The sequence below is a fragment of the Coregonus lavaretus genome (genome assembly GCF_964263955.1).
Source record: "Coregonus lavaretus genome assembly, chromosome: 22".
Lineage (NCBI taxonomy): Eukaryota > Metazoa > Chordata > Actinopteri > Salmoniformes > Salmonidae > Coregonus > Coregonus lavaretus.
The window spans coordinates 17,526,428-17,541,931 of NC_140009.1; the positions used below are offsets into that span (position 1 = coordinate 17,526,428).

General features: G+C 45.2%; 1 protein-coding gene across 1 annotated transcript in view; it reads left to right on the top strand.

Moving 5' to 3' along the window:
* Positions 1 to 10,994, top strand: part of LOC311150137 (RNA-binding protein 38-like) — a gene marked incomplete at its 3' end in the record, with an annotated part of 32,063 nt that extends 21,069 nt beyond the window's left edge. The window contains exon 4 of the mRNA XM_084187434.1: positions 10,679 to 10,994. Within this exon, the coding sequence (XP_084043560.1) occupies positions 10,679 to 10,994 (316 nt within the window). The remainder of the gene's footprint in view (positions 1 to 10,678) is intronic.
* Positions 10,995 to 15,504: the final 4,510 nt, after the last annotated feature.

Consider the following 15,504-nt stretch of genomic DNA (forward strand, 5'->3'; position numbering starts at 1 on the left):
GTTTGTTCTTGTGTGAGGAAGAGCACTGTTGACACATATACCCTGTTGAAACCCTGTTTCAAGCAACTCACTCTCATGCTGATCAGTGTCAGTCTGGTTCTGAATATTCAGTACCAAAGTTATTGCAGTGATCTACTTCAGAACGGAAGCCTGCTAACTCACTCTGTTTAACCCATAAACAAAACATTTCTCTGGCATCTAATTGGTCAGAAGTGAGATAACCAGAGCTGTCCATGTCTTCTGATGAGTGCTATACTATATTAGGCTAAATTACAATTTCCTATTCTGTGAGGCCGGTCTGGTTGGGCTGTGTGTTCTGTAGACTAGAGCAGTAGCAGAGATTGTGATAGGCCCTTCAAACCCCCACGCCTCACAGGGCTATTAATATTGCAGCCGCCAGCCCTCAATTATTGAATGATATATTGAGTGATAAGGGAATTGAGGCTGACCCAGATGAGCCTCTGAATGAATGATGGCGGACTGATTGAATGTCTCCTTCAGAGAACCAATGTACAATTAAAGCACAAGTTCTCCATCTCCTCTACTGGGTTTGATCATGATAATATCACTGTCTGTCTGCCACCACAATGAAAATTACTTGCTCTTTCTTCATCTTCTGTGGAAGTCACTAGGGATAGAGTTTTCACTTGTGTCACTTGTGTGGCTCAGTTGGTTGAGCATGGCACTTGTACCGCCAGGGTTCTGGGTTCGATTCCCAAGGGGGATAATTTGATTTACACAACATGCCTACCACTTTGAAGATGCAAAATATTTTTTATTGTGAAACAAACAAGAAAAAAGAAAAGAAAAAAGAACTTGAGCGTGCATAACTATTCACCCCCCAAAGTCAATACTTTGTAGAGCCACCTTTTGCAGCAATTACAGCTGCAAGTCTCTTGGGGTATGTCTCTATAAGCTTGGCACATCTAGCCACTGGGATTTTTGCCCATTCTTCAAGGCAAAACTGCTCCAGCTCCTTCAAGTTGGATGGGTTCCGCTGGTGTACAGCAATCTTTAAGTCATACCACAGATTCTCAATTGGATTGAGGTCTGGGCTTTGACTAGGCCATTCCAAGACATTTAAATGTTTCCCTTAAACCACTCAAGTGTTACTTTAGCAGTATGCTTAGGGTCATTATCCTGCTGGAAGGTGAACCTCCGTCCCAGTCTCAAATCTCTGGAAGACTGAAACAGGTTTCCCCTCAAGAATTTCCCTGTATTTAGTGCCATCCATCATTCCTTCAATTCTGACCAGTTTCCCAGTCCTTGCCGATGAAAAACATCCCCACATCATGATGCTGCCACCACCATGCTACACTGTGGGGATGGTGTTCTCGGGGTGATGGGTTTGCACCAGACATAGCGTTTTCCTCAATTTTAGTCTCATCTGACCAGAGTACCTTCTTCCATATGTTTGGGGAGTTTTGGCAAACACCAAACGTGTTTGCTTATTTTTTTCTTTAAGCAATGGCTTTTTTCTGGCCACTCTTCTGTAAAGCCCAGCTCTGTGGAGTGTACGGCTTAAAGTGGTCCTATGGACAGATACTCCAATCTCCGCTGTGGAGCTTTGCAGCTCCTTCAGGGTTATCTTTGGTCTCTTTGTTGCCTCTCTGATTAATGCCCTCCTTGCCTGGTCCATGAGTTTTGCTGGGCGGCCCTCTCTTGGCAGGTTTGTTATGGTGCCATATTCTTTCAATTTTTAAATAATGGATTTAATGGTGCTCCGTGGGATGTTCAAAGTTTCTGATATTTTTTTATAACCCAACCCTGATCTGTACTTCTCCACAACTTTGTCCCTGACCTGTTTGGAGAGCTCCTTGGTCTTCGTGGTGCCGCTTGCTTGGTGGTGCCCCTTGCTTAGTGGTGTTGCAGACTCTGGGGCCTTTCAGAACAGGTGTATATATACTGAGATCATGTGACAGATCATGTGACACTTAAATTCACACAGGTGGACTTTATTTAACTAATTATGTGACTTCTGAAGGTAATTGGTTGCACCAGATCTTATTTAGGGGCTTCATTGCAAAGGGGGTGAATACATATGCACGCACCCCTTTTCCGTTATTTATTTTTTAGAATTCTTTGAAATAAGTAATTTTTTTCATTTCACTTCACCAATTTGGACTATTTTGTGTATGTCCATTACATGAAATCCAAATAAAAATCGATTGAAATTACAGGTTTTAATGCAACAAAATAGGAAAAACGCCAAGGGGGATGAATACTTTTGCAAGGCACTGTATGCACTTACTACTGTGTCGCTCTGGATAAGAGCATCTGATAAAATGACAAAAATGAAAAAAAAATGGAGATTCATCTATATTCATGAAGCCTTGACTACCCTGTCAAAACACCAATGCCCCAAAAACACACCCAAACTTTTGTCAGTAAGTAAGCACCATTATCTCAGAGCTAATACTGTCAGACTCCTCCTGTGGGGAGTTCCTCCTTCTTATCTCTAGGACCCTCTCTGTCTTTAGGACCCTCTCTGTCTTTAGGACCCTCTCTGTCTCTAGGACCCTCTCTGTCTCTAGGACCCTCTCTGTCTCTAGGACCCTCTCTGTCTTTAGGACCCTCTCTGTCTCTAGGACCCTCTCTGTCTCTAGGACCCTATCTGTCTCTAGGACCCTCTCTGTCTCTAGGACCCTCTCTGTCTCTAGGACCCCTGAGGCACCATCTGTTCCAGCTAGCTGGCAGGGCGCTGACAGAGAAGTGAGATTAAGGCACTTAATTCAAATTCTGTTCTTTTTTTGAAGGAGGTGGCCGGGCAGGTGTGGTGTGGTGTTTAAAGGACTGAGGTGTGTTTCCTGTTGAAACACAGAGATAGGGTGGGGTTGGAGGAGGGGAGTTGGGGGGGGGTATTAGGGGCTCAGTCACTGCACACACACCTGTGGGGGGGGACAGACAGGACAGGATGTGAGGGCTGGTGGGTGGATGGGTGTGTGTGCATTGTAAGTAGAGTTGTCCTTTGCTGCAGTGGCAGTGTTAGAATGACTCAAACTGAGCCTCGCTGGTAAACATCCTATCATCCTCCCAAACTCTTTCTCTCTCTCCCCCCTCCCTCCTTTATCTTTTTTGCAGTCTCCTCGTTCCCTTAGCTTTTCCTTCCTTCCTTTCTCTTTCTTGCTCTTTCTGTCTCAATTTCAATTCAATTTCAATTTAAGGGGCTTTATTGACATGGGAAACATATGTTTACATTGCCAAAGCAAGTGAAATAAATAATAAAACATTTACAGTAAACATTACACTCACAAAAGTTCCAAAATAATAAAGACATTTAAAGTGTCATATTATGTCTATATACAGTGTTGTAATGATGTGCAAATAGTTAAAGTACAAAAGGGAAAATAAATAAACAGAAATATAGGTTGTATTTACAATGGTGTTTGTTCTTCACTGGTTGCCCTTTTCTTGTGGCAACAGGTCACGAATATTGCTGCTGTGATTGCACACTGTGGTATTTCACCCAATAGAAATGGGAGTTTATCAAAATTGGATTGTGGGTCTTTGTAATCTGAGGGACATATGTGTCTCTAATATGGTCATACATTTGGGAGGAAGTTAGGAAGTGCAGCTCAGTTTCCACCTAATTTTGTGAGCTGTGTGCACATAGCCTGTCTTCTCTTGAGAGCCAGGTCTGCCTTCGGCAGCCTTTCTCAATACATTTACATTTACATTTACGTCATTTAGCAGACGCTCTTATCCAGAGCGACTTACAAATAGGTGCATTCACCTTATAGCCAGTGGGATCACCACTTTACAATGTTTTTTTATTTTTTATTTTTATTTAATTTTTTTTGTTTTTGGGTTGGGGTAAGGGGGGGGGTAGAAGGATTACTTTATCCTATCCCAGGTATTCCTTAAAGAGGTGGGGTTTCAAATGTCTCCGGAAGGTGGTGAGTGACTCCGCTGTCCTGGCGTCGTGAGGGAGCTTGTTCCACCATTGGGGTGCCAGAGCAGCGAACAGTTTTGACTGGGCTGGGCGGGAACTATGCTTCCGCAGAGGTAGGGGAGCCAGCAGGCCAGAGGTGGATGAACGCAATGCCCTCGTTTGGGTGTAGGGACTGATCAGAGCCTGAAGGTACGGAGGTGCCGTTCCCCTCACAGCTCCGTAGGCAAGCACCATGGTCTTGTAGCAGATGCGAGCTTCAACTGGAAGCCAGTGGAGTGTGCGGAGGAGCGGGGTGACGTGAGAGAACTTGGGAAGGTTGAACACCAGACGGGCTGCGGCATTCTGGATGAGTTGTAGGGGTTTAATGGCACAGGCAGGGAGCCCAGCCAACAGCGAGTTGCAGTAATCCAGACGGGAGATGACAAGTGCCTGGATTAGGACCTGTGCCGCTTCCTGTGTAAGGCAGGGTCGTACTCTCCGAATGTTGTAGAGCATGAACCTACAGGATCGGGTCACCGCCTTGATGTTAGCAGAGAACGACAGGGTGTTGTCCAGGGTCACGCCAAGGCTCTTAGCACTCTGGGAGGAGGACACAACGGAGTTGTCAACCGTGATGGCGAGATCATGGAACAGGCAGTCCTTCCCCGGGAGGAAGAGCAGCTCCGTCTTGCCAAGGTTCAGCTTGAGGTGGTGATCCGTCATCCATACTGATATGTCTGCCAGACATGCAGAGATGCAATTCGCCACCTGGTTATCAGAAGGGGGAAAGGAGAAGATTAGTTGTGTGTCGTCAGCGTAGCAATGATAGGAGAGGCCATGTGAGGATATGACAGAGCCAAGTGACTTGGTGTATAGCGAGAATAGGAGAGGGCCTAGAACTGAGCCCTGGGGGACACCAGTGGTGAGAGCACGTGGTGCGGAGACAGCTTCTCGCCACGCCACTTGGTAGGAGCGACCGGTCAGGTAGGACGCAATCCAAGAGTGAGCCGCGCCGGAGATGCCCAGCTCGGAGAGGGTGGAGAGGAGGATCTGATGGTTCACAGTATCAAAGGCAGCAGACAGGTCTAGAAGGACAAGAGCAGAGGAGAGAGAGTTGGCTATGCTCACTGGATCTGTACATAGTCAAAGATTTCCTTAATTTTGGGTCAGTCACAGTTGTCAGGTATTCTGCCACTGTGTACTCTCTGTTTAGGGCCAAATAGCATTGTAGTTTGCGCATTTTTAAAAAAATTATTTCCAATGTGTCAAGTAATTATCTTTTTGTTTTCTCATGATTTGGTTGGGTCTAATTGTGTTGCTGTCCTGGGGCTCTGTGGGGTCTGTTTGTGTTTGTGAACAGAGCATCAGGACCAGCTTGCTTAGGGGGCTCTTCTCCAGGTTCATTTCTCTGTAGGTTATGGCTTTGTTATTGAAGGTTTGGGAATCGCTTCCTTTTAGGTGGTTGTAGAATTTAAAGGCTGATGTACATACAGTGGGGAAAAAAAGTATTTAGTCAGCCACCAATTGTGCAAGTTCTCCCACTTAAAAAGATGAGAGAGGCCTGTAATTTTCATCATAGGTACACGTCAACTATGACAGAAAAAATGAGGGAAAAAAATCCAGAAAATCACATTGTAGGATTTTTTATGAATTTATTTGCAAATTATGGTGGAAAATAAGTATTTGGTCACCTACAAACAAGCAAGATTTCTGGCTCTCACAGACCTGTAACTTCTTCTTTAAGAGGCTCCTCTGTCCTCCACTCGTTACCTGTATTAATGGCACCTGTTTGAACTTGTTATCAGTATAAAAGACACCTGTCCACAACCTCAAACAGTCACACTCCAAACTCCACTATGGCCAAGACCAAAGAGCTGTCAAAGGACACCAGAAACAAAATTGTAGACCTGCACCAGGCTGGGAAGACTGAATCTGCAATAGGTAAGCAGCTTGGTTTGAAGAAATCAACTGTGGGAGCAATTATTAGGAAATGGAAGACATACAAGACCACTGAAAATCTCCCTCGATCTGGGGCTCCACGCAAGATCTCACCCCGTGGGGTCAAAATGATCACAAGAATGGTGAGCAAAAATCCCAGAACCACACGGGGGGACCTAGTGAATGACCTGCAGAGAGCTGGGACTAAAGTAACAAAGCCTACCATCAGTAACACACTACGCCGCCAGGGACTCAAATCCTGCAGTGCCAGACGTGTCCCCCTGCTTAAGCCAGTACATGTCCAGGCCCGTCTGAAGTTTGCTAGAGTGCATTTGGATGATCCAGAAGAGGATTGGGAGAATGTCATATGGTCAGATGAAACCAAAATAGAACTTTTAGGTAAAAACTCAACTCGTCGTGTTTGGAGGACAAAGAATGCTGAGTTGCATCCAAAGAACACCATACCTACTGTGAAGCATGGGGGTGGAAACATCATGCTTTGGGGCTGTTTTTCTGCAAAAGGACCAGGACGACTGATCCGTGTAAAGGAAAGAATGAATGGGGCCATGTATCGTGAGATTTTGAGTGAAAACCTCCTTCCATCAGCAAGGGCATTGAAGATGAAACGTGGCTGGGTCTTTCAGCATGACAATGATCCCCAAACACACCGCCCGGGCAACGAAGGAGTGGCTTCGTAAGAAGCATTTCAAGGTCCTGGAGTGGCCTAGCCAGTCTCCAGATCTCAACCCCATAGAAAATCTTTGGAGGGAGTTGAAAGTCTGTGTTGCCCAGCGACAGCCCCAAAACATCACTGCTCTAGAGGAGATCTGCATGGAGGAATGGGCCAAAATACCAGCAACAGTGTGTGAAAACCTTGTGAAGACTTACAGAAAACATTTGACCTGTGTCATTGCCAACAAAGGGTATGTAACAAAGTATTGAGAAACTTTTGTTATTGACCAAATACTTATTTTCCACCATAATTTGCAAATAAATTCATTAAAAATCCTACAATATGATTTTCTGGAAAAAAAAATCTAATTTTGTCTGTCAATGTTGACGTGTACCTATGATGAAAATTACAGGCCTCTCTCATCTTTTTAAGTGGGAGAACTTGCACAATTAGTGGCTGACTAAATACTTTTTTTCCCCACTGTATTATGTGTGCTTGATGGAACTCTTTACATACAGTATACAGGGGCATCTTAGTTGGCTAATACTATGCCAAAGCAAGCACTGCTCGAAAGCTGAGTGTTCAATGCCGTGTCAGTCATTCACTGCTGCCGGCCTCTGTCTCTCTCTCTCTCTCTCTCTCTCTCTCGCTCCCCCCGCTGACTCCCACCTCCCAACACATGACCTTTTGTGTCACCAGAACTATTAAAAGCTGCAGCATCCTAAGGCATGATAGATATGGTGGGTGATCCTTCACCTCTTCTTGCTATCTCTCCATCCTTCCCCCTCTCTCTCTCTCTCTCTCTCTCTCTCTCTCTCTCTCTCTCTCTCTCTCTCTCTCTCTCTCTCTCTCTCTCTCTCTCTCTCTCTCTCTCTCTCTCTCTCTCTCTCTCTCTCTCTCTCTCTCTCCCACTCACTGCAGCCTTGGCTTAGTTGAAATGGACAGTAGGAGAGAGGAAGCGACTAGTGAGGGAGTGTAGCGAGGAAGAGGAGAGCTCAGTGAGGTTCTTCTGCTCTCACGGGTCTGTTAGTGAGTGTACTGCATACCCACGCTGCCTGCTGCACCAATCAATCCTGTCTTGCTGCCCTCTCTCTCTCCTGCACCTGTATGTGTGTGGTTATGTGTATAGGTTTCTGTGTGTACTGTACGTGTATGTGTGTGGTTATGGGTATAGGTTTCTGTGTGTACTGTACGTGTACTTGTATGTGTGTGGTTATGTGTATAGGTTTCTGTGTGTACTGTATGTGTATGTGTTTGGTTATGTGTATAGGTTTCTGTGTGTACTGTATGTGTATGTGTGTGGTTATGTGTATAGGTTTCTTTGTGTACTGTACGTGTATATTTGTGTACATTGTTGTGCATTGTCTACTGTAGGTGTGTGTTTTGTTTTTACTGCACATTTGTGTATGCCACTTCATGATTCGGTGTGTGTGTGTGTGTGTAAGGTAGCACAACAAGTTCAGTCAGAAACAACAAGAGAGAAAGAGACAGAGGGAGGCGGACAGAGGGAGGCGGACAGAGGGAGGCGGACAGAGGGAGGCGGACAGAGGGAGGCGGACAGAGGGAGGCAGGCAGACAGAGGGAGGCAGGCAGGCAGGCAGACAGAGGGAGGCAGGCAGGCAGGCAGACAAAGGGAGGCAGGCAGGCAGGCAGACAAAGGGAGGCAGGCAGGCAGGCAGACAGAGGGAGGCAGGCAGGCAGACAGAGGGAGGCAGGCAGACAGAGGGAGGCAGGCAGACAGAGGGAGGCAGGCAGACAGAGGGAGGCAGGCAGACAGAGGGAGGCAGGCAGACAGAGGGAGGCAGGCAGACAGAGGGAGGCAGGCAGACAAAGGGAGGCAGGCAGACAGAGGGAGGCAGGCAGACAGAGGGAGGCAGGCAGACAGAGGGAGGCAGGCAGACAGAGGGAGGCTATCTCAGTGTGTGTGTGTGTTAGTCTGCCACTGAGGACGTGAGACGAGGGGAGGCGTAGCTCCCTCATACGATGCCACTGTCACATTCGATCCATCAGCCTGATGCACAGGGCAGAACATGCCAGCAGCTCAACACAGCACAACACAGACAGACAGAGGAGACTTGTGTTTCCAGTGTGTGGGGCAGTTGTTCTTTGGTCCTTTGTCAGTAGTGTGTGCGTTAGACTCTGTTTGTTTCTCCCTCTGTGTTTTGGTGTAAGCAGCTCTGAGCCCTCATTACCTCTCCTAACTGCTGATCTGGAGACAGTCTCAGCCATTAGGTTATTATTGGGTAAAGAAAGAATAAGGTCATGGATTTGGACAGGCCAAGCTGATCCAGCGACAGTTATTATTACAAATGTTGGATATAGACCACCTCCTATTGTTCTGTCACTTCTTGCGCAACAGTTCTGATCTATTTTTGCAGCTGTCAGTGGAACTGAAGCAGGTTAGGTTTATAAGTGGGCAGCCTAAGGCAAGGTGAATTGTGGGTAGACAACAGTATTGTATGTACCCTTTAATTACAATGGCTCAGAATCCTACTGATGCTGTAGTGTGTGCTATCATGTGTACATATTTTTTTTTTTACCTTTATTTTACCAGGTAAATTGACTGAGAACACATTCTCATTTACAGCAACGACCTGGGGAATAGTTACAGGGGAGAGGAGGAGGGATGAATGAGCCAATTGGAAGCTGGGGATGAATAGGTGGCCAAGATGGTATCAGGGCCAGATTGGGAATTTAGCCAGGACACCGGGGTTAACACCCCTACTCTTACGATAAGTGTCATGGGATCTTTAGTGACCACAGAGAGTCAGGACACCCGTTTAACGTCCCATCCGAAAGACGACACCCTCCTACTAGCCCTCCAACACCACTTCCAGCAGCATCTGGTCTCCCATCCAGGGACCAACCAGGACCAACCCTGGTTAGTGGGATACTGTGTGTGGGATACTGTGTGTGGGAAACTGTGTGTGGGAAACTGTGTGTGGGATAATGTATGTGGGATACTGTGTGTGGGAAACTGTGTGTGGGAAACTGTGTGTGGGATACTGTGTGTGGGATACTGTGTGTGGGAAACTGTGTGTGGGATACTGTGTGTGGGATACTGTGTGTGGGAAACTGTGTGTGGGATACTGTGTGTGGGATACTGTGTGTGGGATACTGTGTGTGGGATACTGTGTGTGGGATACTGTGTGTGGGAAACTGTGTGTGGGATACTGTGTGTGGGATACTGTGTGTGGGATACTGTGTGTGGGATACTGTGTGTGGGATACTGTGTGTGGGATACTGTGTGTGGGATACTGTGTGTGGGATACTGTGTGTGGGAAACTGTGTGTGGGATACTGTGTGTGGGATACTGTGTGTGGGATACTGTGTGTGGGATACTGTGTGTGGGATACTGTGTGTGGGATACTGTGTGTGGGAAACTGTGTGTGGGATACTGTGTGTGGGATACTGTGTGTGGGATACTGTGTGTGGGATACTGTGTGTGGGATACTGTGTGTGGGAAACTGTGTGTGGGATACTGTGTGTGGGAAACTGTGTGTGGGATACTGTGTGTGGGAAACTGTGTGTGGGAAACTGTGGGTGGGAAACTGTGGGTGGGAAACTGTGGGTGGGAAACTGTGGGTGGGATACTGTATGTGGGATACTGTGGGTGGGGTACTGTGGGTGGGATACTGTGGGTGGGATACTGTATGTGGGATACTGTGGGTGGGTTACTGTGGGTGGGATACTGTGGGTGGGATACTGTGGGTGTGGGTGGGCGTACTATCATGTGTACTGTGAGTGTTTTTGACATTCTCTCATGGCTATGATAATTCATTGTATACCAGGGACTCAGAATGTGTACTATTTCAAGTGTTTGCAGTGGTGGTGATAATTATGAGGGGGGGGAAAGGGGATTCTGTCCTCTCTTGAGCGTTTTGAAATGGTGGTGAGGGATATTGTGGATGTGTGTATAACTCTCCTACACAGTAGGTTCGTCTGTCCTTATTTGTGGCCTTAGGCCCATGTGAAATGTGGGTAAACAATAGTACTGTATGTCCCCTGTAATTACAGTGGTGTGGTATATAATCCACAGATACTGTAAATAAACTGTCTGTTTGCGTATGCCTCTTTCTCCACGATGGCTGAGCCTTATGTGCTTGTGTGTGTGTGTGTGTGTGTGTGTACACTAATGTATAACTGTATTATAAACACTAATGTATTACTATCTTTCTGTCCGTCTGTCTCTTCAGATTGGCCCAGCAGTATATGTACCCCCAGGCCTTCCTCCAGCCCAGCCTGGTGCTCCAGTCCCATCTCAGCCCCTCTCAGGCCTCCCTCACTTCCCCATATCTGGATTACAGCTCAGCCTATGTCCCCTACACCCCCTCCCCCTCCGCTAGATACCTCAGCTACCACTACTCCCCCGCCACACCTGGTCCCACCATTTCCGCCCCCCTTACCCCACCCACGCCCATCCACCCCTCCCTCAACACTTTTGCTGGCCTCTCTGTCCCCCCTGCTGCCTGCCTCCAATACACCCTCCACCAGCCTGACCACATGCAGTGAGGTCGGGCCTGGGAGAGGGAGGTGTGGTGATGTGGGGTGAGGGTGACCGAAGAGGGGCACTGATGACAACATGTATGGAGACTTGGAACAGGATGCTTATTGAGCTCTGACCTGTGACATCATCAGTACGAGACTCCTGACAACCGATGAGAGAGTGGGGTCAGAATCCAAAGGGCTTTGTGAAAACAGAACAAAACACACTGGGACGTCGTCCTGTTTTTCTATTAGAGTTATTATCCATTATTGTTTTCTTAGTTGTTACTATGCTACTATTGCTGCTGTCGCCAACGTTTATATTAATGTTTTTAGCTAATGATGGAAGTAAGAGCTCTCCCTGTGTCCAATGCCAAACATGATGGAGTCAATGGAACATGAGAACTGAAAGAGGGGAATTAATGATTCTGAAGGTTGGGCGAAGATGGGTTGGGTAGCCATTATATTTAACTAGATGCTCCGCCTCACTCTTCTAGAAGTAGTACTGAACGTTTCACTAGCGAGGTGAGAGAGGCAGCATCCTCTTCTGGACGTTCTTCGGGAATACCTTTCTCTACGTGGCCTTATAACCTCTCTCTACGTTCTATCTATTCTTTACATTTCAGTCTGTCTGTCAGATTGTTTGTCTGGCCGTCTGTCCATCGGCTCTCTTTCCATTTTCCATGTCCTCCATGATTGCAAGTAAATTATTGCAGATTGAGAATCACACTTTCACTAAATATGCAATTATTATTCTAATGGAGTATGGGATGAATATGTATAAGGTAGACAACACTGTAACATATGCTTTTTATATCATTGTTACTCTAACATAATCATGTCAAGGCAGAATTGTGTAAAGAAGGTATTTCCATATTCATGTTTATCATCATTAGAGACCTGCAGCAGCTGGGGTAACTGACTATCTCAGTATTGTTTAAAGTAAGCAGAGGAAGAAACTACAGGCTAATGGAGGCTGAATGGAGGATGTACTATTTGGTATTGGAATAGTAATGTTATAACAATCGAAGAGTTGTCCATCAGGTAAAGTGAGTTGATCTCTGCTAGAACCTTCATGTCCATGCTTGACTGACTGATGCTATGGGCTATACTCATACAGTGTGTATGTGTGTGTGTATACGTAAAATGTATGCACGCATGACTAAGTCGCTTTGGATAAAAGCATCAGCTAAATGGCATATATATATATATGTATGTATGTATGTATATGTGTGTGATACAGTAGTTGTCTGTGTGTGAGTCAGTGAGTGCATGTCAGTGTAAGAGTCGTGTGTGTTTTTGTTAGCCTCGGTGTCAGCCCCCGGCCCCCATTGTAAGCCATTGTGATAGTCAGTGTTCTGCCATTGTCTCTGGGCCAGCTGCAGTTTAGGGTACCGAGCTGCTCCAGGAGTCTCTGTGCAGTACCACCTTATTTACATGTACAATGAAGCCATACAACCACGAGAAATATGTATAATAAAAAAAAATATGTTATTACACAAAGTGACATGATTGTTTTTTGCAAACCAAAATGGCATGACGTGTATAAGTGTTGGTCTGCATGTTCTGGTACATTCATTCAGATGATGATGTGTACAGTATGTGCGAGTGTGTGTGGACACTGGAGGTCTGGAGTGTTTAGGTGGCCTACCATTACCATCCGTGCAGGACATCTGTATTGGGAGTGTGTGTGTGTGGTGGAAGTCTCTGTTTTTAAGAAGCCATTTCCAGAAAATATTATTCAATAAAGAGAGATAAACACTTGGATTACACACAGTTACAGTAGACTTAATTTCTACAACTCATTTCATTCTTCCCTTTATTCAACCAAATAAACAGTAATTCAGTTATATCTAACTTTGGGAAAACACCCATAGCCTTGACCCTCCCTACTCCAGCACACAGATGCCGGAGTCTGGTGAGAGCTGGAACAGAGTAAACTGGAGCAGTCTAATGCCCATACTTAGTCATCATCACACACACACATGTATGTACACATGCACCCAGACATGCTATAAGTCACTGAAAACAAGCCCAGATTGCAAAATGTCTCCATTGTATAGGGACACAGCACTGGCTAAAATAAACACATACCACCATATTGTTTTCTCTGTGTTTTAGATCAGTGCTGATGAAGGAGAGGAGACCGGGAAAGGAAGGCACTTTAGACAACCAAGATGCACCTACTGATGATGTTCTGGTTGGTACAGCAGAGAATGAATGTACTCTTTAATATCCATAGAAACCCTTCAGTGACGCAGAGAAACTGTAGCCGGCAGGCGCTAAAGCAATCGCTCACTCCTGTGTGTCCCTATAGGAAACCATGGTGCTATTGTTGTATTCTCAGTGTGATCTGGATATGTTTATGGTTAGCCCCTTCATAGAATACAGAGAGAAAGGGAAGGGAAAACATACAGTAAGAGAGAGAGAGAGAGAGAAAGCATGAGAAAAGGGAGAATTTAAGCTTAGAGCAGCATTTGGGAACATTAGTGTAGAAATAAAGAGCAGGAACGGAACGTAGAAAGAAAGAGAGCAGAGACAGAAAGAGAAGTAGAGGAGAGTGGGGTAAGATGAGCCATTTTTTACATTCAGCATCACTCCGTCAAGGGAAATATAGTATTATTTCTAACAAAGATACAGTTGAAGTCGGAAGTTTACATACACTTAGGTTGGATTCATTAAAACTCGTTTTTCAACCACTCCACAAATGTCTTGTTAACAAACTATAGTTTTGGCAAGTCAGTTAGAACATCTACTTTGTGCATGACACAAGTAATTTGTCCAACAATTGTTTACAGACAGATTATTTCACTTATAATTCACTGTATCACAATTCCAGTGGGTCAGAAGTTTACATACACTAAGTTGACTGTGTCTTTAAATAGCTTGGAAAATTCCAGAAAATGATGTCATGGCTTTAGAAGCTTCTGATAGGCTAATTGACATCATTTGAGTCAATTGGAGGTGTACCTGTGGATGTATTTCAAGGCCTACGTTCAAACTCAGTGCCTCTTTGCTTGACATCATGGGAAAATCAAAAGAAATCAGCCAAGACCTTAGAAAAACATTTTTTGACCTCCACAAGTCTGGTTCATCCTTGGGAGCAATTTCCAAACGCCTGAAGGTACCACGTTCATCTGTACAAACAATAGTATGCAAGTATAAACACCATGGGACCACGCAGCCGTCATACCGCTCAGGAAGGAGACAGGTTCTGTCTCCTAGAGATGAACGTACTTTGGTGCAAAAAGTGCAAATCAATCCCAGAACAACAGCAAAGGACCTTGTGAAGATGCTGGAGGAAACAGGTACAAAAGTATCTATATCCACAGTAAAACAAGTCCTATATCGACATAACCTGAAAGGCTGCTCAGCAAGGAAGAAGCCACTGCTTCAAAACTGCCATAAAAAAGCCAGACTACGGTTTGCAACTGCACATGGGTCTTTCAAATGGACAATGACCCCAAGCATACTTTCAAAGTTGTGGAAAAATGGCTTAAGGACAACAAAGTCAAGGTATTGGAGTGGCCATCACAAAGCCCTGACTTCAATCCTATAGAAAATGTGTGGGCAAAACTGAAAAAGCGTGTGCGAGCAACGAGGCCTACAAACCTGACTCAGGTACATCAGCTCTGTCAGGTGGAATGGGCCAAAATTCACCCAACTTATTGTGGGAAGCTTGTGGAAGGCTACCCGAAACGTTTGACCCAAGTTAAACAATTTAAAGGCAATGCTACCAAATACTAATTGAGTGTATGTAAACGTCTGACCCACTGGGAATGTGATGAAAGAAATAAAAGCTGAAATAAATCATTCTCTCTACTATTATTCTGACATTTCACATTCTTAAAATAAAGTGGTGATCCTAACTGACGAAAGACAGGGAATGTTTACTAGGATTAAATGTCAGGAATTGTGAAAAACTGAGTTTAAATGTATTTTGCTAAGGTGAATGTAAACTTCTGACTTCAACTGTATCTACATATACACTGAGTATACAACACATTATGAACACCTGCTCTTTCCATGACATAGACTGACCAGGTGAAAGCTATGATCCCTTATTGGTGTCACTTGTTAAATCCACTTCCATCAGTGTAGATGAAAGGGAGGAGACAGGTTAAAGAAGGGTTTTGAAGCCTTGAGACAATTGAGACATGGATTGTGTATGTGTGCCATTCAGAGGGTGAATGGGCAAAACAAAAGATTGAAGTGCCTTTGAATGGGGTATGGTAGTAGGTGCCAGGTGTACCAGTTTATGTGAAGAACTGCAACGCTGCTGGGTTTTTCACGCTCAACAGTTTCTTGTGTGTATCAAGAATGGTCCACCACCCAAAGGACATCCAGCCAACTTGATACAACTGTGGGAAGCATTGAAGTCAACATGGGCTAGCATCCCTGTGGAACGCTTTTGACACCTTATAGAGTCCATACCCTATAAGGGGGACTCAACTTACCCCATAGCCATTGGCTCAACTTACTCCAAGGCAAACATTTTGACTATATTAGCCCACACAGCTACAATAATGCACTTTCA